Genomic DNA, 23,982 nt, shown 5'->3' with positions numbered 1-23,982 from the left:
GCCGTTGGCTGCTGCTCCCGGCTCGCACGTGGTTGGATTTAGGGGGATTTCTGCGGTTTTTTTTTTTTTCCGGTGCTTGGTTTGGATTCCTTTTGTTGTTGTTATTATTTTTTATTATTTTTTTTTTATTATTTCTTTTTTTTTCGGGTTTTTTTACCGCTCCCCCTCCCACCCCCCCCCCACCCCGTTTTTTTCTGGCTGTTCCCCCACCTTGCAATGGCCTCTCCGGAGAAGATGCTGCCCGGACCGGCCGCGCTGCTCTGCTGCCTCTGCTCCCTGCTGCTCCCCGGTAAGTGCTGGCAAGGGGGGGGGGATATAAATATTTATATATATCTCTCTATATTATATCTCTGTCTTCAATACCGGGCTTTGCACCATCTTCCTCCCCCTCCAGGGGCACCCCCTGCCCCTCTGTGCCCCCCTCCCTTGCTCTCTCCGTGCCCCCCCCCTCCCCAAAGCGAAATGGGTGAAGATTAGAGTTTATTCCTGGCTTAATAAAATGACAGCTTGTGCTTGCGAGCGCTGGCGGCGGGCTGGGCTGAGCCTGGGCTGCCAGCAGGGTGGCAGGGGGACACAAGGAGCGAGGGGGTGTCCCCCGGCCCCCCCCCCCCCCCCCCCGACTCTTGTCTCCTTAATGCAGAGCTGCTTTAGCGGCAGGATCAGGGGTTGATCCGCTATTATCCACTCGCTGATCCCCAGACCCGCACCCAGACACTTTCCCGGGCTACGCCGAGTTGCTGGGCAAGCTCTGCGCGGCTGGCAGCGTTTTGGGGAGGGGGTGCAGCCCCTGCCATCCCTCTCCCTCCTTCTGATCCCTCCCCTCCGCGCGGTTTGGGGGGCCTGCATCCCCCCGCTTTGCCCCGAGTCGCATCCCGATCGGGCTGCGGTGCCATCCCGGCCTCCCCGGTGACAGCCCTGGGGATGCCAGCACCTGCTGCTGGGGGCTCTCATTGGCCAGCCAGGCCAGAGAGGGGTCACGCACCCTGAGGGGTGCCGGGCTGTTCCCACGAATGATTTTTGTGGATGTTTCCCATTTAGAACCGAGCCCCTGCCGAAGCTGCTTTCCCCAGCCGGGCCGAGCAGAAAGCGGGGGCTGTTTGCAGTCTGGCGGTGGCCACCTGGCTCTGGCCTCGGCCTCGGGGTGTCCTGGGGACACTGCCCGGTTCCAGTGATGCCTCCTGGAGCTGGAGGGGATCCCTGGAGCGTGCCTGGCTCCGTGTCACCCCAACAGCCCGTGGCCGAGACGCTTTGGGGGCTCTCTCAGCATCTGCAGCACCCCGGGGTGCTTGGAGGAGCTTGGGGAGTGGTGAAATAAGGAGGAGAGGGGATATTGGGAGCATTGAAGGGGTTTTCCAGCCTGGAAATTCGGAGCCCAGTGGAGGAGCAAGGATGCTCCGGGCTGTGGAGCCGCAACTTCCCGTCGAACCCTTAGGGCTGGCAGGTGGACCCCTGTACCGTGACACTGAGTGGTTTTTTGGGCTCCTTCACGGGCAGGGTTGGCTGGCAGAGCTCTTTGGGACCATCAGCTCAGCAGTCTGGCCAGCTTGGAGGCGAGCAGGGAGCTCCTGCTGCCCGAATTCCCTGGATAAGATCCAACTGTCTGGGTCGGCTGCGGGAAGCATCCCTGTGGGAGATGTGCTGCTCCCCATCCCCTCCTTGGTGGAAAGGGGGGTCCCAGCAGCAATGGGGGCTCAGAAACCCCCGACAGGGGGTTTCTGAGCCCCCATTGCTGCTGGGACCCCACAAATGCAGTGGGTCAGGCCTGAGGTTTAGATTTTGGGGGATGAAATGGCTGCGGGGTTCCTTGTGGGGTTTGTGGGGGTCGCCGCGGCAGCGCTGCCGGTGTGAGGTGGGCGAGGGTGGCCTGTGCCAGGGCTCGCCGTGCTGCCGGTGCCCAGGGAAAAGGGAAACCTCTGCCAGGAGTTGGCCAGCTCCTTTCAGGATGCACAGCTGCCCTTTGCTGGCCTTTGGTGGACAAATACAAGGGGGGGTTGAGAGGGAGCCGGGAAAAAAAACCCACGGGAGAGCTCCCGATTCTCCAGCGTTCCCTACAAACCGCTCGGGCTGGCAGCGGGGTCAGCCCGTGGTGAAGCTGTGAGCTGCTCTCCTGCTTGGAAGATTTCATTCCTTTCCCCCTTTTTTCCTTGTTTTGTTGTTTTTTTTTTTTTTTTATTTAGGAGCAGCCTTCTGTGCCAGCCTGGCTCCCGCTGCACTCCCCGGGAGCTGCTTGGCCGAGGCCCCACATCAGCTGCTGCCCAAAAAGGGGGTTTTTATTTTGGCATCTCCCCGGCTGGGATGGCCCCAAGGCGGCCCCAAGGATGGACAGATGGACACGTGGAGGCCGTGGTGTAGTGGGGGGATGCTGGTGGTGTCTGCTCGGCGTGGTTCTGTAGGGATCTGTCAGGATTTACGGGTTTATGGGATGATTTGTGCTGTCTGTAGGGTTGAACTTGGACTCTGCATCTTCCCTCAGCTCCCCGCCGAACCCCGTGCCTGCGGCGTGCCTCAGTTTCCCCGCTCCCAGAGGAGCCTGGAGGCTCTGCAGTGCTCCAGAGCTGCTGGGGTTGGGGTGGTTATCCTGGCCCTGCACTCCGGGCAGGTTTGGGGTGTGCTGTGCTGGATCCCACAGCCCATCCCGCTGCTGGAGGGAACGGGGCTGTGCTGTGTGTTTCCCAATCCTGCCTCCCACCACACGCCAGGAAAATGGGGCTGGGGGTGAAGGATGGTGATCCACGGCTTCATCCCTGTGGGGTCTCCGGCCCGGACACCCCAAACCCAGCGGGGGGGACACAGCCCAACCCCAAACCCCAAACCCCAAACCCCAAACCCGTCTGGGCTCAGCGTCTCCTGGCTCCGGGGTTTTCAGACCAGCAGGTGGAGATGTGCCATAACTCGCTGGGAGCTGGGAACCGACACCCGGCTTCGCTCATGGAACACTGGGAATGCTCACCGGGAACACAACCCCGCCGTTTGCTGGTTTGACAGCCCCCACCGCGGTTATTGGGATGGGCGCAGGGCAGCTGAGCATTCCCAGGAGCAGGGAAGGGAAAATAGGATCCGTGGCAGGCAATTGAGGGGAGAGGACCCGGCCTGGCACCAGTTTTGCCTTTGGTGCCACGGAAAAGGGGGATATTCCAATGGATTTTGGCTCTGGAGTGTCCTTGCGTGACCCCAAGGCTCGCTCCACCTCCCCCCAAACCCCAATACCTTAAATCCCAGCCCCCAGCCCAGTTTAGGGGTGTGAAGTTCCACCCCACTGGGAAATCATCTTTTCTTCTATCCCTTTTTGCCCTCTTGGTGCTTTTGAGGGGAGGGAAGAGGATGAAGGAGATCCTTTGAGCGATGATTTTGGGGAGCAGCAGCCGCGGGCTTTGGTCCTCATCCTTTTGGGTGAGCACGCTGGGGGGAAACTGAGGCAGGGAATGGGGAGGCAGCAACCCCCTGGCTGGGGATTGCTCAGGAATTTTTGGAACCCTGGCTGTTTCCTCGGGAATTTTGTTTTTGAAGTGCCACTATTTAAATCCTAAAGGTCCCTCTCCCAGCTCGCCTGCATCCTAGAAAAGAGGGGGGAAAAAAGGCGAAAGCAGCCCCGCTGAGGATGCCCGCAGAGCATTCCGCGGGCACATCCCGGCTCCATCCCATCGTACGGAGGGAACCAGCGGGATGTGGCACCATCCTGGGGGATGACGGGCGAGGGAAGGGCTGCTTGGGCAGCACAGCCTGATTATTTTTGGCTCCTGCGCTGCCTGGCCACACCAGTGTTGGGTGTGTGGGGGCACCCGGAGCTGCCGGGTGTCCCCTCCCGCGTGGCGCCTGTCGCTGCCGCCGCGGGAGCGTCCCGTCCGTCTGGAAAAGGTCGCTGCTGCTAATCTAATCAGGATCTTTCATTATTAAACACACGGCTCTGCTAACGAGCAGCCCCCCGGGCCGGCAGGGAGGGAGGCGGTGGGGTGGGACACGCTGGGATGGGGTTGGGGACCCCAGTGGTGGCTGTGGGGACGGGGTCTGCCCTGGAAGTTGCTGTGGCAGAGGGAGAAATGGTTCAGAGGGGTGGAGTGAGGCGGGTCCTGCTGCCTGTTTCCCAGGGAAAATGAGGCTGGGGCTCACCCAACGGGGAAATTGGGAGGTCCAGGGTCCTCCAGCCACGTTTGGTGGTGGCCCAGCTGGGCTGGGGGATTTCTGGGCTGTCACCTGTGCCACAGGCACCCCAGGGTTGGCATGCAGGGGCTGTTCCTCAGGGTGTGGCTCTCCCTTCCTTTCCCTTGAGCTGCTCCTGGCCCGGCCCATGTCCCTCGTCCCCCCTCACCTCTGCCCTGGCCTTGGGGAGGACACCACCAGCAAAGCCAATTCAATCTTCTGGTGGAGCCACTGTCACCTTCTGGCAAGCATTTCCCACCACCTGGAAAATACTTGCCAGCCTGGATTTTCCCTAAAAGCCCAAGCGGGTGCTGCCAGGGCGGCTTTGTCACCTCCTGTCCCCTGCAGGAGTCTGGGTTCACCCCAGGACTGGCAAAACTTGAGAATCCATTCATTTTCCATTTATTTTTCTTTAAGGAAAAACCGTGTTTCTCCTCTGGAAGATAAATCAGGTTGGAAATGCAATCCCTCCCTGCTGCTGCTGCCAGCTCGGTGCGGCTGCGGGATCAGCAAAGGAAGGGGACGAATTCCAGCCCTGTTGGAGCTGGTACCAATTCCCAGCCCTGCTTTTGGAGCTCTGAGGCTGATGCTGGGGCTTTAAACCCAGGGCTGGCTTTCCCTGTGGCTCCTTGGGTGCCTCTGGAATCGAATCCAGCTCCGCCACACATCGCAGGAGGGGAATAAATTAATTGGCATCGAACCAGTGCGAGAGGTGTCGCTGGGCACAGCCTGGAGGTGCTGGGAGGGCAGCCTGAGGGGCAAATTCGGTGTTCAGAGGGTGCTGGGAGCATATTCCTGCTCCTGGCCGTGGTGGGAAGGGATGGCGAGGGGATGGGGTGATCTGAGCAGGACATGTGGCTTTGGGGGTGTCCCTGCATTGACGCTGTCCCCGCACCGGGGTGCTGGGGGCTTCTCCCTCGGGATTTGCTGTCCCCAATTCCCAATTCTGGCTCTCCAGCGTGGGTTTTTGGGGGATCCACCTGTGCCCACCTGGGCTGCTCCCAGCGTGGAGCTCCCCCAGCCCAGCATCCACCAGGAAACATTTTGGGGGCTGCCCCATTTATCCCAAATTCTCTCCCCTCCCGTTGCTTTCCAGCCATTCACAATCAGCCACTTCCCCCATGTTTTGTTTTTTTTTTTTTAATCCCCCTTTTTAATTAATTCCTTCATTTTTCTCCCTCCTCTGGAAAGGTCTTCTCCTCCCTGTCCCCCGGCCTGTCCCTTGCTGTGATTTGTGGAAATTGCTCCAAAGTAGCTGCTGTGTAAAAGCCTTGCTGGCTCCAGGAATTTATGGCAGGCTGTGCCTCTGCACGGCACATCCCATTTAGGCCATATTTATTTATTCCTTTAGGTCCCTGCCTTTTTTTTTTTTTTTTTTTTAATTTATTTTTCCCTGTTTTGTTTATTCCCTCTTATTAATTTCCTGGGGGAAGCACAGCCCTCGGCAGTGCTGCGGCAGTTCCCTTTTCCTTGGTGCTAAAAAAAAAATCCCAGCATATGTCCCACCAGCCTTGTTGGATTTTATTGCTCCCAATCCTGGAGAAGCCAGGCTGGACTTTTTGGGAGAGGGAGAAATCTCAAGGATCTCCAAGAAAGGAGTTAGACACCAAAGAATCCACTCCTGCTGCTCCCAGGAATCCAATCCCAGACTCCATATCCCGGCCAGCTCCCGCTCAATTCCCACCCCAGGCTGATTTTTGGGAAGCCTGGCCCAGCTGAACCTCAGTGCCATGGGAATTCCCAGCTCATCCCCACCCTGGCCATGGCCAGATCCAGGAGCATCCCTGCATCCCACGCTCTCCCTGCCAGGGAAAGGTGATTCCACGTTTGTAACAATTATTCACTTAATTGACTTCCAATTAGCTGGGACTGGAGATGGAGGCTCCAGATGCATCACAGGGAAGGGGGAGCTTGTTGTCATTTGTGTCACCAAAAGCAATTCCCATGGCTCTGGCTGCAGGGAATGTTCTGGAGGTTTCCATGAGGGGTCTCCCTGTATTTTCTGCTTTTCGTTTGTATTTAATTCCTGGGGTTTTTTTCTCCCCCCCTGGGAGCATGGAGTGGAGCAGGTTTTGGAGCTGGCTGAGTGTTGGGGTGAGGCCTGGAGGTTTCTTTTCTTCCTTTTTGTTGGTTTTTAGGGTGTTTGGAGGTGCTGGCCCCACTGGGGTGGGAGTGTAGGGTGGCAGGGATCGGTGCTGTGGGATGAGGAGGGAAAGGATTCCCAGGACAGGTGGGGAGATGTCCAAGCCTGACCCTTCCCTGGGAGCTGGGGCCACCTCCAGCTGTGGGAACATCCAGCTGTGGGAGCTGCAGGTGGGGGGCATCTCTAGAAGCTCCAGATGTGGCACATCCCCGGTATTTGGGGCTCCTGCCACCCCTGTTTCCCCTTTGTGCTTGGTCCTGATGGATGGGGTGGCAAAGCCTGACCCAGCAGATTTTGGGGCTCGGCCTGGGATGTGCAGGATGCTCAGGGGAATGGGGTGGAAGCAAAGAGAAGTCAGAGATCCATGCTGGTGTCCAGCAGGGAATAGCCAGGCTGGACATCCTCCTCGGGGGCTCCTGCTTCTCGGGGTTTTGAGGGGGATCCATCACCCCACTGACTCCTCTGGGGCACCCTATTCAGGGGTAGGATCATCACCCTGGCACGGGACTGGATCTGGGAATAAGGGATCGCTGGTTGTCCAGGGGACTGGTGTGAACCAAAACCCCTCCCCAGGAGCCCCGAGCTGGGCTGGGAGCCAGGGTGGGGCCCTCTGGGAGGGATGGTGACACCCCCCAATCCTTCCCCAGGTATTTGGGGTGGGTTTATCCCCATGGCAGCTCAAGTCACGGCTTTAGGGACAACTCTCCTGCCTTGCTCCAAGGTGGGATCCCCAGGGAAGCCCGGCTGGGAGAGCAGCGGCTGGCATCCCACATTCCTTGGAGCAGTGCTCAATCCATCGATCCAGCGAGCCCCCAGTGCCATCCATGAACACCCAGAGAGGTTTTAACCCTCCTGGGCTGACCCCAAACCTCCCATCCGTGCTCTCCAGAGCTTTCCCCGTGTGTTCTTCCCCCCATAAGTGGGGATATAGCCCCGGAGCCCCCGCTGTGTCCCACGGGATAAGCCAGGATAAAGATCCCCCCTGGAGCGAGCCTGAAGTGATCCCCACGGCCGACAGCTGGGGCTGGGCTAAGCTGGAGCTCAGCTCTGCCATTGGTTCTGGATCAAGGGAAGAGAAGGAGGGTCTGAAACCTCGGGATAACAGGTGGGAGCAGGGGTGGTGGGAGCAGGGGTGGAAAGGCTCCGCCTGTGCCCCGTTTCCTGGGGATTCAGGGCAAGAGGGGAAGGTGATGGAGCTGGTGCCTCAATCCAGGCTGTCCAGCAGCCTGTCCGAGCCCAGCACCCCCTGAACCAGGAGCAGGGATGATGATGATGATGATGATGATGATGACCTAAACCCCACAGCGAGGCTGAGGAGGGTTGTTCAGGGACTTTCGGTGCTGTTTTTTCCAGCAGAGAGCGAGACCTCTTGGCCCCTGTCTGGGGTTTAAGGCAGGGCTGGAGGGCGCTGCCCCTGTCCCCACGTGCCCTCCAGAGCATCTCAGCCCATCTGGCCCCGTGTCTGCGGCCGGCGCGGGGCACATCTGGCGGGGCAGATGTGGGGCTGCACAAAGGGGTCACCACTTGTGTGTTTACATCTCCCTGTCAGCGCTGCCGGTCCCCCCGAGGGGACACACGGGGGTCCTGCTGTGGGGCTGGGCTGGATCCTCAGCCCGGGGGGTTCGGGAAGCCCCCAGGCCGGTGGGATCCGGCCAGGCACAGGGAGCTGTGTTTTGGCTGCCGGGGTGGAAGGGCCATATGGGCCCCTCTGTGCCGGCCTGATAAACCCGGAATGCAGGTCAGGTGCTGCAAATCCCGCTAACCACAGCGGCAGCAGCGCTGCGGAGCAGAGCCAGCCGGCAGGGATTAACCCTTCTGGCCCCCCAAACCTGGCCAGGGTGGGACGTGGGACATGAGGCCACCACCTCTCCCGGGGGTGACAAGAAACCAGGGCAGGAACTGGGGACAGCGGCGTGGGGACTGGAGTGTCCTGAGCTGTGTCTGTCCATCCTCATGGTTTTCTTTGGGGCACCTTCCTTCCATCTCTTGAGCTGTTGGGCCTTCCTTCCTCCCTCCCTCCCTCCCTCCCATCCTTCCTTCCTTCCTTCCTCCCTCCCTCCCATCCTTCCTGCCTTTCCACCCATCCATCCCCTCTTCTCCCTCATCCTGAAGCTATTTCCTGCTGTCCAGCCATTTTTGACATCCATCCATCCATCCATCCATCCATCCATCCATCCATCCATCCATCCATCCATCCCTCCATCCCTCCATCCCTCCATCCCTCCATCCCTCCATCCTTTACTCTCCCTGCCACTTTATTTATCCCTTTTCCCCACCCAGCACCTGCATCCCCAGCTCCACGCACCTCCCACCTCCCTTCTCCTTCCCTCCTGCCCCCGTGGCTGTGATTCCCCGCACTCCAGGCTGGATGTGGCTGGGTTGGACCCTCTCCTGGCAGGATTAGTTCCCGGCCAGGGAAGGGCGGCGCCGCTCCCGTCCCCTCCCGGCTACAGATTAGAGCATCATTTAAATGCATTTTGTCTGCGAAGGAAATCGCTTCCCTGCGTGCCGCCAATCCGCCGGCGCTCAACTCATCACGGCCATCCCATTAATCTCCAGCCCAGCCTGGCCCTGGCCCTCCCCGCAGCTCGGCTCGGCGACAGGGCCACCCTGGGTGTCCCCACTGCAGCACCAAACCCAGTCTGAGAGGGGCTTTCCTACAGCGCACAACCCTCATTATCCATCAGAGAATCCCCACGGGAGGAGGAAGGAGCTGGGTGCTGGAGGGGCCAAACTGCACCCAAATCCAGCTGCCTCAGCCCTCCCAGTGCGTGCCAGCCCGGCCCTGGGTGCTCGCTGGGGTGGCACTGAGCTTCTCCTGTCCCCCACTCGAGGGTGACACCGGGCATTTTGCACCGCCTCAAGGATGGGTTTTGCTCGGAGCTGTGCTGGGCGTGGAGTTGGGTGGCTTTGGGGTGGGTTTTCCCTGTGAAATGTCCTGATCCTGCTCCAAACCCCGGAGATTTTGAAGGGATAAAGCCTGATGCTGTTTCAGGTTGAGCAAAGCCCCTTCCCCTGTCCCTCACCCAAGCAGCCCAGCTCGTGTCGCTCCAGCTGCTGGGTCCTTTTCCTCAAATAATCTCATGCCTTGGAAAAAGTTCCCCTTTTCCACTTGTCGGGCATGGCAGGAGCATGCCAAACTTCACCTTTCCCAACAGAAAACAACTTCCACGAGTCGCAGGAGCAGAAAGCCCCTCAGTGCTGGTACTGCCGAGCAGAGAGGCACCCATGGGTGCTTTCCAGAGTTTGGCACCTCTCCTGCAGCTCCTGGCTCTCCGGGAGATGGGAAAACAGGCAGGGCAAGCTGGATGAGGTGGCAGGGGCTGGAGCTGGGCCCAGCATTCCCACAGCCCCGGGGAATTCTCTACCTGGCTCCTGAACAGCTTCCATCCCGGGATGGGGATTCTGCCTGTCCCGTCCCCAGCACTAATCCTTTAACGAGCCCTCTAAGCTGCTTAACTCCCCTGTGCCCCGCAGCAGAGACTTCCAGGCTCGCCCGGGGGTTCCTGCATCCCTTGAACCCCGGGGAAAGTGTCTGGGGCCACTTTCCCGGCTGGAAAAAACCTCCGGGTCCTGGCACGCTCCAAAGCCCCCGTGGGGAAGGGGGGCTGAGTCATTCCCGGGAGCGGAGCCGGCACATCCACACCTTTCCTCGCCGTCTGACACCCGTAATTTGGGCTCCGCTGCTCGGGAGCCGCTTGGGAGCGGCTGCAATCAGCGCCGGGAACGGCGGATGCGGGGAGCCGAGGGGAGCGGGCGGGATCCAGCCCTCCCGGGAATTCCTGGCAGCCGCTGGAGAAGGGAAAGACCTTGAGATGTCTTCCAGGATCCCGCAGCTGCCAGCACAGCCCGTGCCGGGCGCCGGCTCCGCGCCGGCCGCCTTTTCCAGGAAGATTTCCGTGGGTTTTCTCTCCGCTTGCAGTGGGATAACGGGATCCCTCCAAGGGGCTCGGGCAGCTCTGCCCCTCGGCTGGCCGGGGCTCCATCCTCTGCTCAGTCCTGGAGTTATTTTTTTAAGGCAAAAGGGATCAAAATGAAGGACAAAGTGGGATTTCCAAAGGGCCCTGGGCGCTGCTGGGGTTTGCACAGGGTGCCACCAACATCATCCACGTCACCTCTCCATCAGGTCTGGAAAAATTTGGTCTGGGCCAGTTTTGGGAACACGCACAATGCGGGTGGCACCCCGGGGTGGGCGACGGGTGACAGACCGGCTGTGACACCACCCTTAAGGCAGCCTGTGGGGACAGAGCAGGTCTGGGGGCTGCTTTAGCCACATTCCCTGGGTGATCTGGGGGCTGAATGCAGAAGGAAAGCCTTGATGATGATAAATACATGGTGGGATCTGCCAGCCAAAAGTCAGCCTGGATCCAACTTTTGGTAACGAGCCTCTGGAGAAAGTCAGCATCCGTGCCTTGGGAAGCTGGGATGGAGCTGGGATGGAGCTGGGATGAAGCTGGGATGAAGCCAGTTATCCCTGTTCCTGTTAAAGGGTCTGTGCTGGTTCAGGCAGTGCTGGGGAGGGTGACCAGAGCTTCGGGCTCCCCAGGGACAACACGAGGCTGGATGTGGCTTCAACACACCCTGGGCACCCTGTGCCACGCCGAGGGTGTTGGGTGAGGTTGGTGCCACCCGTCAGGAGGCACAATCCTGCTCGGGGTCCTGGGGTCTCCTGCATTTTTGGTTTGTGGGACACAAACCCAGCCAGGCTCTTGCTGCCCTTCTGAGAGGTCTGCGGGCAGAAGCTCCAGCTCCTCCTTGTGCCACTCCGGCCTGGATCTGTGTTCCTTGCTCGGGAGCTGTTCCAGAGGGGGATGCCCCACGCTAACCCGAACTCTGCACCCCCTTTGCAGCCCACGCCAAGGGCCCAGCCCCCAGCCCCGAGCCTGCCGAGCCCCCCGGTGCCATCCTGCTGCCCGTCAGCTACCGCCTGTCCAACACCCGCCTGGCCTTCTTCCTCAAGGAGCTGGGAGCCAGCCCGGCGGGCAACGGCAGCACCCCTCTGCAGCGCTCGGAGCCCTTCGTCGTCTTCCAGACCAAGGAGCTGCCCGTCCTCAACGTCACCCTGGGGCCCTTCAGCACGGGGCTGGTGCTGCCCAAGGAGCACCTGCAGCCCTCCAGCACCCTGGAGGTGCCCGACCGCCTCACCGTCAACTGGAAGGTGCGCGCCTTCATCGTCCAGCCGCGGCTGGTGGCCAGCCAGCCCGTGGTCCAAGTGCTCTTCTACGTGGCCGGCCGGGATTGGGACGACTTCGACGTGACTGACCGGCTGCCCTGCGTGCGGCTCCACGCCTTCCGCGACGCCCGCGAGCTCAAGAGCTCGTGCCGGCTGCGGGGCAGCCTGGCCATGTGCCTGGTGCAGGCCGAGCTGCCCCACGCCTGGTTCGGCCCCTCGGCCGTGCCGCTGGGCAGGAGGAAGAGCCCTGAGAGCCTGGAGGTGGTGCCTGGGGAGAGCCAGCAGGCCGAGCTGTACTACACCCTGCACGCGCCCGATGGTGCCGGACAGTGCCTTGGGGACGCGGGCGCTCGCCGCGGGGCCGGCGGGGCGCGCACCGAGGGTCCCACGCAGCACCCGCTGCTGCGCATCGGCAGCGTCAGCCTCCTGCAGCCCCCGCCCGCCCCCGCCCTGCAGGAGCATCACCTGGACGGCAACGTCTTCATCCGCCTGCCTGACAAGCCCCTGAAGCCCGGAGAGGTGCTGAGCATCCTCCTCTACCTGATGTCCAACTCCACGGTGGAGCACTTCACCCTCAGGTGAGGGCCTGGGGATGTTCCCGCTTCCCTTCTCCAGGGGATGGTTGGGAAAAGGCAGCTGTGGGCATGTGGGTGTGGGTTGGGAGGGAGTGGTGTTTGTGGGGTCTGCTGGAGGGTGGAGCAGGTCTGGAATGTGGTTTTGTGGTGGGAGCTCCCTGGAGAAAAGGGGAGGGCTGTCCATGCAGGACATCTCTGCACTGGCGCTGCTGCCTGTGCTCTCCCAGTGTTCCCAGTCGCACTGGGATTCTGCTGGCAGCTCTGGGTTTATTGCCAGCTGCTCTGGGGACAAGGTGTGGCATGGCCGTGGGGCTGCTGTGCCCCGTGGCCCCTCCTCCTGCCCCAGAACCAGGTGGGAGCCGAATGGGGCGGTGGGAAGGGGGGACCCCCATCGCTGCGTGTCCCTAAAGATGGGGACACAAGGCCTGGCCACACCTCTTCAAAGGGCACTCACAAGTGTCCCTGTGGCCTCTGGAGCAGCAGGGAGCCCCCAGGATGGGGGATGTGGTGCTCCAGGCTCTCGTGTCTTGTGCCCCAGGGGTGCCCAGTCTCACTTGGGTCAGCACTGGGGCTGGGAGGTCAAAATCCTGCTGGAGGGGTCATTGGAGAGACAAAATGCCACGAAAAAGAGCAGCTGGAGCGGGCTGCTGCTGCCAGCCTGGATGATGCTTCCCACAGCCTGAAGGGATCAGGGGTAAAACTCCTCCCGTGCCACGGCAGGGGATCCAAGGGGATCCAGGGCTGCCACAGAGTGAGGCTCTATCCCTGACTGTCGCTCTCCACAGGGTGAAGGCCAAGAAAGGGGTGAACCTGCTGAGCACCAAGTCCAGGAGCGGGCAGTGGCTGGTGAGCTCGGAGCTGCTGACGGGTGGCAAACACTCCACGGCCACCGTGGACGTGTCCAGGGTGGACGGGGCCGGGCCCAGGTAAGGGCTGCACCTCTGGGAATGCCAGGGAAGTGCTGGGATTCAGCCTGGAGCAGTTCTCCCTTTATCCCCTGCCCTGGGGGGCTGCGGTGCCACGTGGCTGCTGGCAGGGGAAATGGAGGGTTTTAGGGTGAATTGTGAAGCCATGGAGGATTCTGTAGTCTGGGATGGAAGAATTTTAATTTTTTAATTAAGAAATTGAATTTCTGCCCCGTGAGAGGCAGCAGCTCTTTGCTGTCCCTCCTGGTGTCTCCTCCGGGAAGGAAGCGGAGCAAGGCAAGGTCCCACCTGAACCCTAAAATGATGGATGAGCGTTGGATGGGGAGCAGGATCCATGCCAGCACCTCAGCCAGGCAGTTCTGCCCTGCTCACACATTCCTGGGGCTCTGGAAAAGGCTCAGATCCATTGAGGAGAGCCCTGGCGATGGAAATGAGAACGATCTGCAGGAGAAAAGACCCACAAAGCCAAGCTGAGACCCCAGAGGGTGCTCAGCCTGAACAAGGAGAGATGTGAGACTGACAGGACATGGCAGGAGAGGGCTGGGATGGGCACGGGGTCAAAACCAGCAGCAGGAAAGGTTCCGAAGTGCTGGAACACAAGAGTGACATTTCTGTCACTGGGAAAAGGGACACGAGTGTCTCCAGGAGCTGGGTTAAAGCCCCTCAATGTGCTCATTCCTGCCCTCTGCGACGGAAATCTCGCCACATCTCTGCCCCTCCACCCCAAAACTGAGCGAAGCTGGCGCCAAACTCCTGGAAAAAGGAGATCCTCAGCTCTGCCTGCTCTGGTGTGACCCCCAAAGCTCTGCAGAACCCTTTTCTTACCAGGAGGGCGGATTTTCCTTCACCCCCACCCTGCAAATGCACCCACAGCATCCAACACCGCAGCCTGGCTGATCTTGGCGTGTCCCCAGGGCCACCAGCCCCCTGTCCCCTGCACGCCCACCCCGCAGCCCACGGAGAGCAGAGCTGGCAGCAGCAGGATCCTCTCCCCCTTCCCCCTCTGCCGCTGCCAGCGCTGCTTCCAATCAGCCTGCAAAGGTTAGAGACGGAGGAGGAATTTAAAGTGATTACAATCACCTTTTAGACAAACAACTCCATCAAATATTAACGGAACGGAGAGGATGAATGACTCCGCGCCGTGCTGCCCTCGGGGCTGTGCAAACAGAGGAGTTGCTGCGCTGGGGCTCTGGGGGCTTTTGGCAGCGCTGGCTGTGCAGGGAGGGCCTGAGAGCCCTGAGCGTTGGGGTCAGAAGGGCCATTTTGGGGTGTTTTGCACTCCAGAAGCTGCATCCTGAATGGTTCCCCCCATGTGAGCAGCCTGGCTGTAGCCTCTGTTCAGAGCAGACGGTGCTGGGGCAGGGCAGAGGGTGGTGGCTGGGCCTGGCAGCGCTCCTGGGACACCTCGGGGCACCCCACAGCGAGAAGTCCCATTGCCACACCACCCCTGGCTCTGCTTTGCCTTTGGACCTGCCCCTTCCCAGCTGGGTTGGGTACTCCTGGCACTGGGAGAGCAGCCAAATCTGCTTTTCACACCCCGTGGCCTTTGGTGAACCCCCTTGAACCCCCAAACCTGCCTTGGGGGCACAGCAAGACCCCAGCAGCCCTCGTGGATCAGCTCCGCTGCAAAACCCATCACGGCTGCTGTGGGATCGGGGAGCAGGGATCAGGGATCGGGGCTTGCCGTGGCCTGGAGCAGCTCCAGCTTCTCACTCTCCTCTCTCCCTGCTCCCTCTCACTCATTAGATATTGATCAGAGAGAAACCTGGCTGTGTCCTGTACCCCAGATCGATGGGACCTTCTCAATTGCTGCTGCGCTGAGATGAAAGCGGAGCCAGTCCTGGCTTCCCTTCCACCGCAATTCCACTTTCCCTCCCCACCCCGCTGGCTCTGCAGGGGCTTTTAGCAGTGCTGTGGTTTGGGGGGGCTCTGGGGTTTCTGCCAGGGGTGTTCAGTTTTGGGGAGCAGTGAAATCTGGCTCAGGGCAGGGTTGAACCCTGAGCTTCCCCAAGGATTTGCCGGTGGGCAGAGCTGGGAGGGCAGGATCAGTTCTGGGAAGGTTTGGTTGTAGGGATGGGGTGTGTGAATAATTGGTGGTGCTGCTGTAAGGTTGTGTCCAAGCCGTGATGCAGACGGACACCAACTTGTCCCCTCAGCCTGGCACCACGTCCTGGGTTTGGCATCCTCTCCACCCTGTCCTGCCTTGGGGACACCCCAGAGGTCACTCCCTGTCCTGCTGTCCCCAGCCCTGGCATTAATTTGTGTTTGCTGAGCTGACGGTCCCGGGGCTGTTCTCCCCTGCTGGCTCTGTCCACCTCCCCTGTCCCCTGCCCGTCCTCCCTCACAGGCTGGGGGACGGCCCAGCCCCAAATCCCAGCTCTGTCCCAGCTCCTGCCTGGGCTTGGACCTCTTTCTCCTGTGCCTCAGTTTCCCCATGGGATCCCCTTGGAAGGGGCTTTAAAATCAACAGCTTGGGCTGGGCTCCTGTGTTGACATTTATTTGTCATTCCTGAGTGCTCTGGGATCTGACATGTGGGACATTTGGGATCTGACCTGTGGGACACTTGCAATCTGGGTGTGGAACACATGGGATCTGATCTGTGGGACATTTGGGATCCGACCTGTGGGACACGTGGGATCTGACCTGTGGGACATTTGGGATCTGACCTGTGGGACATGTGAGATCTGACCTGTGGGACATTTGTGATCTGGGTGTGGGACATTTGGGATCTGACCTGTGGGATCTGACCTGTGGGACAATTGGGATCTGGACGTGGGACATGCGGGATCTGACCTGTGGGACATGAGTGTCCAGGCAGGAGCAATAAATCCATCCACGCTGTTGGGAAGACAGAGTCAGGGAGACAAGGTCTGCAGCACCCACTGTCCCCCGAGGCCGTGGCCACACGCTCACCCTGCGATGTCACCCAGCGGCCCTGGCAGAGCTGATGAGGTGTTCTTGTCCTGCTGGCAGAGGTGGTGAAAAACATTTCTCTCTCCCACTGGGGAGATTGCCATGGGAATCTGCAGGATCCCATCGGAGCAGCCCCTGGCAGCGGTGGGGGTCCGGGCTGCTGGGTTTGGGTGGCACCCACTGCACAGTCCCCCTTGTGCCTGGGGACACCAAGGGCACCTGCTGGGGACTCTGAGGATGGCCTGGGGCTTATCCTGGCGTGTCTGTGGGACCTGGGACAGCCACCTCACCGTGTCCCCTCCTGCTGTTCCCCTGCCCAGGGATGGGGACTCCTCGTCGGAGATCATGCAGCTGGATTTCGAGATGGAGAACTTCACGAGCCAGTCAGTGACACGCCGCATCATGTGGCACATCGACTACCGCGGCCGTAACCCCCCGCCCGACCTGGAGAAGGTGGTCACGGAGCTGACAGTCATCCAGAGGGACATCAGGGCCATTGTGCCCCTGGCCATGGTGAGCAAGTTCACACCCTCAGGTGTTACCTGCTTTGAGGGGTTGGGACCCCTGAGGGATTGCCCACCTGCCCTATAGCACCTCTTCATCCACCCATCCATCCGTCCATCATCCATCCATCCATCCATGCATCCATCTCTACATCCATCATCCATCCATCATCCATCCATCCATCCATCCATCCATCCATCCATCCATCCATCCATCCATCCATCCATCTATCCATCTCTCCATCCATCCATCCATCCATCCATCCATCCATCCATCCATCCATCCATCCATCCATCCATCCATCCATCCATCTCTCCATCCATCCATCCATCCATCCATCCATCCATCCATCCATCCATCCATCCATCATCCATCCATCATCCATCCATCCATCCATCCATCCATCCATCCATCCATCCATCCATCCATCCATCCATCCCACCCACACCCAGGTCCTTCCCTGGCCCAGATGGGACAAGCTGCCCTCTTACATGATGGTGCCCTTTCTGTGCCACCCCCAGGACACGGAGATCATCAACACGGCCATCCTGACGGGGCGCACGGTGGCCATTCCCGTGAAGGTCATTGCCATCGAGCTGAGCGGCGTCATCGTGGATGTCTCGGCCATGGTGGAGTGCAAGTCCAACAACGAGGACATCATCAAGGTGGGTGTGGGGAGAGGACTTCTGTGACCCTCACGAGGGGCTGGGGTTCTCCTGACCCCAACAGCACCCTGGGCTGGGGCTGGTGACTGAGCTGATGTGGCTCACAACCCCACCCAAACCAAGCATCATCCCCTTGGTGGCTCCAGTCCATGCAAGCTTCTCCCTGGGGTCTGCCGGGAGAAGGACGAGACACTTTGTCACTGTCCCTGGAGAGGCCACGGGATGCTCCGACACTGGCAGCAGGCAGCAGCAGGAACTGCGGGTTATCACAACACTTGGTGCTGATAAGGGGAAATGTCACCTCATGGGCTGAGCTGCACGGCCCCATCGGTGGCCGCACTCGGCCTCGGAGTGACATTTCTGTCCCGACTGGATCAGCTGCTGGGCTGGGGACTGGTGAGATGGAAGCTGGGAATGATGGAGGGGAAAGAGGAGCTGAGGGGGAAGATTCAGATGGGAGAGGTGCTGAAGGGGCCAATGCCAAAGGCTCCCTGCCCCAGCCACCGAGGCAGCCCCTGGTCCTCAAATCCTCTGACTTTTCCATCACCAGCCCCGTTCATCCATATACATTTCTCCATCCCTGAATAAATCCATCTGCCCACCTGCCCATGTCACTCTGCCACCATTTCCATCCATCCATCCGCCCCCAGACATCATTCCCTTCTCCCAAACACCTCCCACCCCTCTCCCTGTGTGCACCCAGCCAGCTCTCCCTTTCCATGATCCCGCTGGGTTGGGCAGAGGCAGGGAAGGGGTCTGGATTCTCCAGGGGGCCGTAGCCCCTTCTCCCCTTTGCCACAGGGGTGATGGCAGATCCCTGTCCCTGCTGGGGTTTGCTGTCCACGGGGCTGTGTCACACACCATGGGGGACATCCAGTGCCACAAAGTGCTCACCCAAGTTCTCGACTGAAACTCGGATCCATGGGATTTACAACACCGGCTCTAATTTATGGAGCCCAGTCCTCCCCAGCGTGATAAAACACTGGAGCAATAATACACTTCAGGATGGACTCCAAGACACTTAAACTGTTTAATGTGCTGCCTTTCTGCTCATAAATCTATTTACACTCTGTCCCCAGGCCGGGGGGGAGCAGGCACATGCCCAGGAGCTGGGATGAATAATGCAGGGAGCAGCCCTCCGGCCCCGGCTCTCATCCCGCTCGGAGCCCTGCGCAATTTCTCGCTGAGTTATTCGGTGTTTGTGTTGGAGCTTCATTTCCGAGGGAGCCTCTCAGTTACCTGCTGAGATCGGGGAGGATGATTGCGGTGTCAGAGCTCTAAACCTGCTCCATAAATCACAGCTTACGGAGTGGGATGTGCTATCTGTTACTGTAAATAATTTAACGTGAGGGCGGGCTGGCGAGCTGCCTCTCCCCGCTCCGGTGGGGCTCCCCAGTGGTTGCTCCCTTGTGTAATGTGGAATTTGTCCCGGGATTGGTGTGGACATGGCTCTGAAGGATGTGGTGGGAGAGTATGAGTGGGAGTTGTCATCCTCGTCCCCTTCTGTGGTAGCACAGGACGACAAAGGTGTCCAGGAGGACATCGTCACTTGGGGGAGTGTAGAAACCACCCCCTATTTTTAAAACGTGGTGACTTTGGGGGTTGTTGAGGGACACGCAGGGAGTGGAAGGGCCACCTCTGCTGCCAGCAGTGCTCAGTGGGAGATGCTCGATCTCACCTGTGTGTGACCTTTCTGAGAACCCCACACTCCACATCCCCTGGAGAACCCCCCAGGAGCTCAGCGGGATTGATCCTCAGGAACCCTGCTCACCCATAGCCACTGCCAGCACCATGGTGGCTTTTCCCACTCCCGGGGGCCTTGGAGAACGTGTGTCCCCCTTGATCCCACACTTATCCCCATGCCAAGCAGGGAACTCCTGGCCACAGCAGCAGAGGCAGCGGTGCCTTGGCTGGGAGCCCAGGCAGCCCTCAGCCTCTCTTTTCCTGACACCTCGCCGTTAATCTGGGAAGTTTCCTCGCACAAGCTTCATTTCCGAGCTAATCTGCAGTCACTCCATCTTCGGGACAGGCCTGGCGTGCAGGGATTTTTTTGTTGTCATAGTTTCAGCCCCCCTCCCCGGCTGCAAAGCAAGTGGTGCCCAGAGGGAGGTGCCGGGGGGTTTATTAGCCAAGGTAACACCGGCAGAGCCCATCGTGTTTATTGTGATAAATGGCACAATATCCAGAGATCCTCGGCTGCAGGATTCACCCGGGAGCTCATCTTTATTCAGGTGCTGCCTCGCCACAGATGAGATTGTCTTGTCAGACTTGCTGAGCTGGTACCTCTGATGGGAAGACAAGGAACAAACCCTCCTGCGTCGCCCTTGCCTCCGGTGCTCAGGGAGCAGGGACATCCCAAGGAGACATCCTGAGCTCTGCCTCCTCCACCAGCCCCAGGGGACCACCAACACCTTTGCAGAGGGCTCCTGGAGCTGTTGCAGAAGTCAAATCCTGCTGTGGGCTCAGAAATGCAAAATTCCTGCATCTGGTTGCCCACAGGTGCTCAAGGAATAGGTTGGCAGAGAGACAGGGAGGCTGCCAGCCACCTGCAGCCTGGCCTCAACCCTTTATCAGCCATCAGAGAATCCAGGGATTCTCTGATGCTGGAAATCAGCCCTTCTGCGCTGGTGAGCTGCTCAGGGCTGCTGGCTGAGCAAACAAGTTCTGTTCTTCTCCAGCATCCAACAAATCAGATGCAGTCCCTGACAGGAGATCGGGGTTGGGCCACAGGGCTGCTGCAGGTGAGAGGTTGGAATCCCCTTCTGGTTGTCTTCTGCCAGCCCGGCTGGGAAGGAGCTGTTGACTGGTGACTTGAGCTCAGACCCTGGGAGATGCTGCCCTGGTGTCCCCTGAGCTCCTTAATTGGCTCCTTAATGAGTGACCCCCTGCAGGATGGATTTGTTTTATAGCGGATTTCGCTGATGGCGTTTGCATAAGTGGGAATTAAAAGGGGAGGAGGGAGAAGAGGAACAGGAGGGTTCAGTCAGACCGCAGGAATCTCGCTCTGGGGTGAGCAGGAGGGACAGGGACAAGGCACCGGTGGGTACGGGCACGTGGTGGGGCTGTGCTTGCTGCATGTGCAGGGGCTGTGCTTGCTGCATGTGCCCTCTGGAGGGGATTTTGGGGCGAATTTCCAGGTTGAGCAATTTGCAACCTCTGTGAAGCACCCATGGGTGCCTCTAGCTCAGGGACAATCCAATGTGGAGGCCAAAGGGGAACTGAGGCACCACGTGGAGGTTCTTGGTGGAGGTTCTTGGTGGAGGTGGGAGAGAGTGAGGGCTGGCAGGAGGAGCTGGGTCAGGGGACACTTTGCGTGGTGGACACAGATCTGTGCCTCAGGAGGAGCTGGGTCAGGGGACACTTTGCGTGGTGGACACGGATCTGTGCCTCAGGAGGAGCTGGGTCAGGGGACACTTTGCATGGTGGACATGGGGCGTGGATCTCCCTCTGAGCAGGATCTCCAGGAGGAGGGAGCATCCCTGCTCCAGGTCAGGCATGAACTGGATTCATGCCGGGTGAAGTTCTGCTCCTCCAGAACTTCCAGCCTCCTGCTGGGATCTCTGCTGTGTCTATAGGACCATTCCCATCCTCTCTTGTCCCACAGGTTTCCAGCAGCTGCGACTACGTCTTCGTCAGCGGGAAGGAGTCGCGGGGCTCTATGAGCGCCCGGGTCACCTTCAACTACGAGCACCTGTCGGCCCCGCTGGAGATGACGGTGTGGGTGCCCAAACTGCCCCTGCACATCGAGCTATCGGACGCCCGGCTGAGCCAAGTCAAGGGCTGGAGGGTGCCCATCCTGCCGGACAGGAGGTGGGTGCTGCGGAGCCGTGCTGGCCAGCCTGGAGAAGGCGAGGTGGAGGTGGTGGTCATGGGCTGACTGCCTTGCTCAGTGACTTCATGAGGAGGTTTTAAAGGTGGTGGAGACAAAGGCATCTCAGGGGTCCTCGGTGGAAAGGTGAGAGGTCATGGACACAGGTTATGGGGAAGGAGAAAAGTTTCACAGGGAGGTTGGTGGAGAACATCTCTCCTTGGCAGTCATCAAAAGTTCCCTGGTTGAAACTGGGAACAGCCAAGCTCCAAAGTGCCATTTTTGTTGTCTAGAGACCTCCAGGTGTCCATCCCAAGCAGAGATACCTTGTCCTCTCAGCTGCTTAGTGGGCAGAGCTGCTGGTGACCCTGCCATTACCACGTCCTGCTAAATCCCATGAACCCTCCTGGACAGCCCCTCCTGGCCCAGGAGCCACCATTATTTTGGTGACATCACATTTTTTCCTGCTTGGCCACCTTTCCCGGGGGAGCTGAAGAGCTGTGGCATGGAGAGCTTGGCAGCACTGCTCACCCACTGTCCCATCCATCCATCCATCCATCCATCCATCCTGCAGGTCAGTGCGGGACAGCGAGCATGAGGAGGACGAGGAGGAGCGGAAGCAGAGCCGGGGCTGTGCCCTGCAGTACCAGCACTCCACGCTGCAGGTCTTCACCCAGTTCCACACCACGGCGGCCGAGGGCACGGGCCAGGTGGTCACCATGCTGGGGCCCGACTGGCTGGTGGAGGTCACCGACCTGGTCAGCGACTTCATGCGCGTGGACGACCCGCGGGTGGCCCACATGGTGGACAGCTCCACGCTGGCCGGGCGGGAGCCGGGCACGACCCTCTTCAAGGTACCCCTGGCCACCTTTCCCCGCCTCTGCCAGGCTGGCTGGGGGTGGCAGGCGGTGACGGGCACCTCGACCCCTGCAGGTGGTGTCCCCGCTGGTGGAGGCGGTGCTGGGCGAGACGCTGGTGACGGTGGCAGAGGAGAAGGTCAGCATCACGGACCTGAAGGCCCAGGTGGTCTCCAGCCTCTCGCTGTCCCTCCACCCCAGCCCTGGCAACAGCCACACCATCATTGCCCGCACATCCGTGCAGCAAACCCTGAGCTTCTTCAAGCAGGTGAGGCCAGGGGGGGCATCCAGGCTTGGGGGGGATTTTGGGGTGCAACCCCCTCCTCCCAAATCCTGCCCACACTCTGGCCCTCACAGCACCCGGTGTCCTCACGACATCCTGGTGACCCCAAAACACCCCAGAAACCTTCACAGAGACCTGTGATCCAAGCCTGGGGACAACCATGGGGACGGAGGGGGAGGGATGGAATCCTATGCAGCTCCTGCCCCAGCTCTGGTAGCCACATCTGGGATTTGGGTTGAGCCTGGGCAAGCACGGGGAATGTGGAGGGAAGAGTAGCCTAAGGAGAAAAATCAGGGAATGGTTGGAACGAGACGGATAACGGAGGGATAAAGGGTGAATTGGATGGAGAGAAGGATGGAGAGGTGGATGGGAGGATGGACAAAGGGGTGCAGGTGGGACTGGCCTCCTGCTGGGCAACCGGTGCCTGTGTTGGTCCCGCAGGAAGCGCTGCTGAGCCTGTGGATTTCCTACAGCGACGGCACCACGGCGCCCCTGTCCCTCTATGACCCCAAGGACTACAACCTGGTGGTGAGCAGCCTGGACGAGAAGGTGGTGTCGGTGACCCAGGACCGGGCGTTCCCCTTGGTGGTGGCGGAGAGCGAGGGCGCAGGGGAGCTGCTGCGGGCGGAGCTGGTCATCTGCGAGAGCTGCCAGAAGACCAAGCGCAAGAGCGTCCTCTTCACGGCCTTGGCCACCGTGCGCGTCCATTTCGGGTCCGAGGAGGACCCCACCTATGACTATGACCACGTGCCCAGCAGGCCAGGGCTGGGCGAGGCGGGGGCAAGCACCACCCTGCGGGCAGAGGTGGACAGGAAAGCGGACCCGAGCGAGGACAGCCGGATGTCCAGCGCGTCTCACCCCACCGAGGACTTCCCCACCATCCCCACCGGCTTCGTGCAGGTGACGCGGGGGCTGACGGACCTGGAGATCGGGATGTACGCCCTGCTGGGCGTCTTCTGTCTGGCCATCTTGGTCTTCCTCATCAACTGCATCGTCTTTGTGCTGAAGTACCGGCACAAGCGCATCCCGCCGGAAGGCCAGACCAACATGGACCATTCCCACCACTGGGTCTTCCTGGGCAACGGGCAGCCCTTGCGGGCTCACAATGACCTCTCCCCGCAGCCCGAGAGCCCGGGGAACCCGCTGGAAAACGTGCAGACCTGCTGCCACGGGGACCACCACAGCAGCGGGAGCTCGCAGACCAGCGTGCAGAGCCAGGTGCACGGGCGCGGGGACGGCTCCTCGGGGGGCTCCACGCGGGACCAGAGCGAGGACCCGCTCAACTCACCCACCTCCAAACGGAAGCGGGTGAAGTTCACCACCTTCGCCACCATGCCCTCGGACGAGCTGGCTTACAACTCCATCCCCATCGCCGATGAGGAGGACTTGGAGTGGGTGTGCCAGGACATGGGGCTGCAGGATCCCGAGGAGCTTCACAACTACATCTGCAGGATCAAAGAGATCGCTTAACGCAGGGGCAGCGGGGACGGGGCGGGAGGGAGGGGCTGCCACGCTGTGCCACGCCACGCCACGCCGTGCCACGCCGCGCCACCACGCTTCTCCGGGGCTGGACACCCACGTCCGGCTCCTTGCTCCGCACATCTCACGTCCTCACCCCGTCCAAAGGCACCCCCGGGGACGCCTCTTTTCTGTTCTCGCCCTTTCCCCACTGGTTTTCCCAGGGGAGGCAGCAGCACACGCGTGGCCCCCCAGCTGAGGTGACGGGGTCACAGCTCGGGGCGTGCGCGTGGCCGGGCAGGAGGAGGCTGTGGGTGCTGCCGGGAAGGGGCTGGGAGAGGGGAGAGATCCCATTTCTCCCCGGAGCCCAGCAGGGAGGTGGTGGGCGAGGGCTTCCCGAGGGCCTCCCCCAGCCTTTGCTGCGCTCAGCTGCACAGTTTTGGAGGTGAGTGCTGGGTCACCCCGATGGTTTTTGGGATGTTGGCCCACACTGGGTGATGCTGGGTGAGGCAAGAGTTGGGGACACCATGGCCACGGGC

General features: G+C 60.3%; 1 protein-coding gene across 1 annotated transcript; it reads left to right on the top strand.

The window, feature by feature from the left end:
* The first annotated feature begins 216 nt into the window (after positions 1-216).
* TMEM132E (transmembrane protein 132E) lies at positions 217-23,455 on the top strand. The gene is made up of 9 exons (XM_069033372.1): positions 217-289; positions 11,131-12,031; positions 12,814-12,954; positions 16,189-16,381; positions 16,894-17,037; positions 20,642-20,847; positions 21,420-21,699; positions 21,779-21,970; positions 22,427-23,455. The coding sequence occupies exons 1-9, from the start codon at positions 217-219 to the stop codon at positions 23,453-23,455; spliced, it is 3,159 nt and encodes a 1,052-aa protein (XP_068889473.1).
* Positions 23,456-23,982: the final 527 nt, after the last annotated feature.

Source organism: Aphelocoma coerulescens, chromosome 19 (assembly GCF_041296385.1).
Source record: "Aphelocoma coerulescens isolate FSJ_1873_10779 chromosome 19, UR_Acoe_1.0, whole genome shotgun sequence".
Lineage (NCBI taxonomy): Eukaryota > Metazoa > Chordata > Aves > Passeriformes > Corvidae > Aphelocoma > Aphelocoma coerulescens.
Note: the sequence above shows the minus strand (reverse complement) of the source record. Positions and strands in the feature narration are given on the sequence as shown.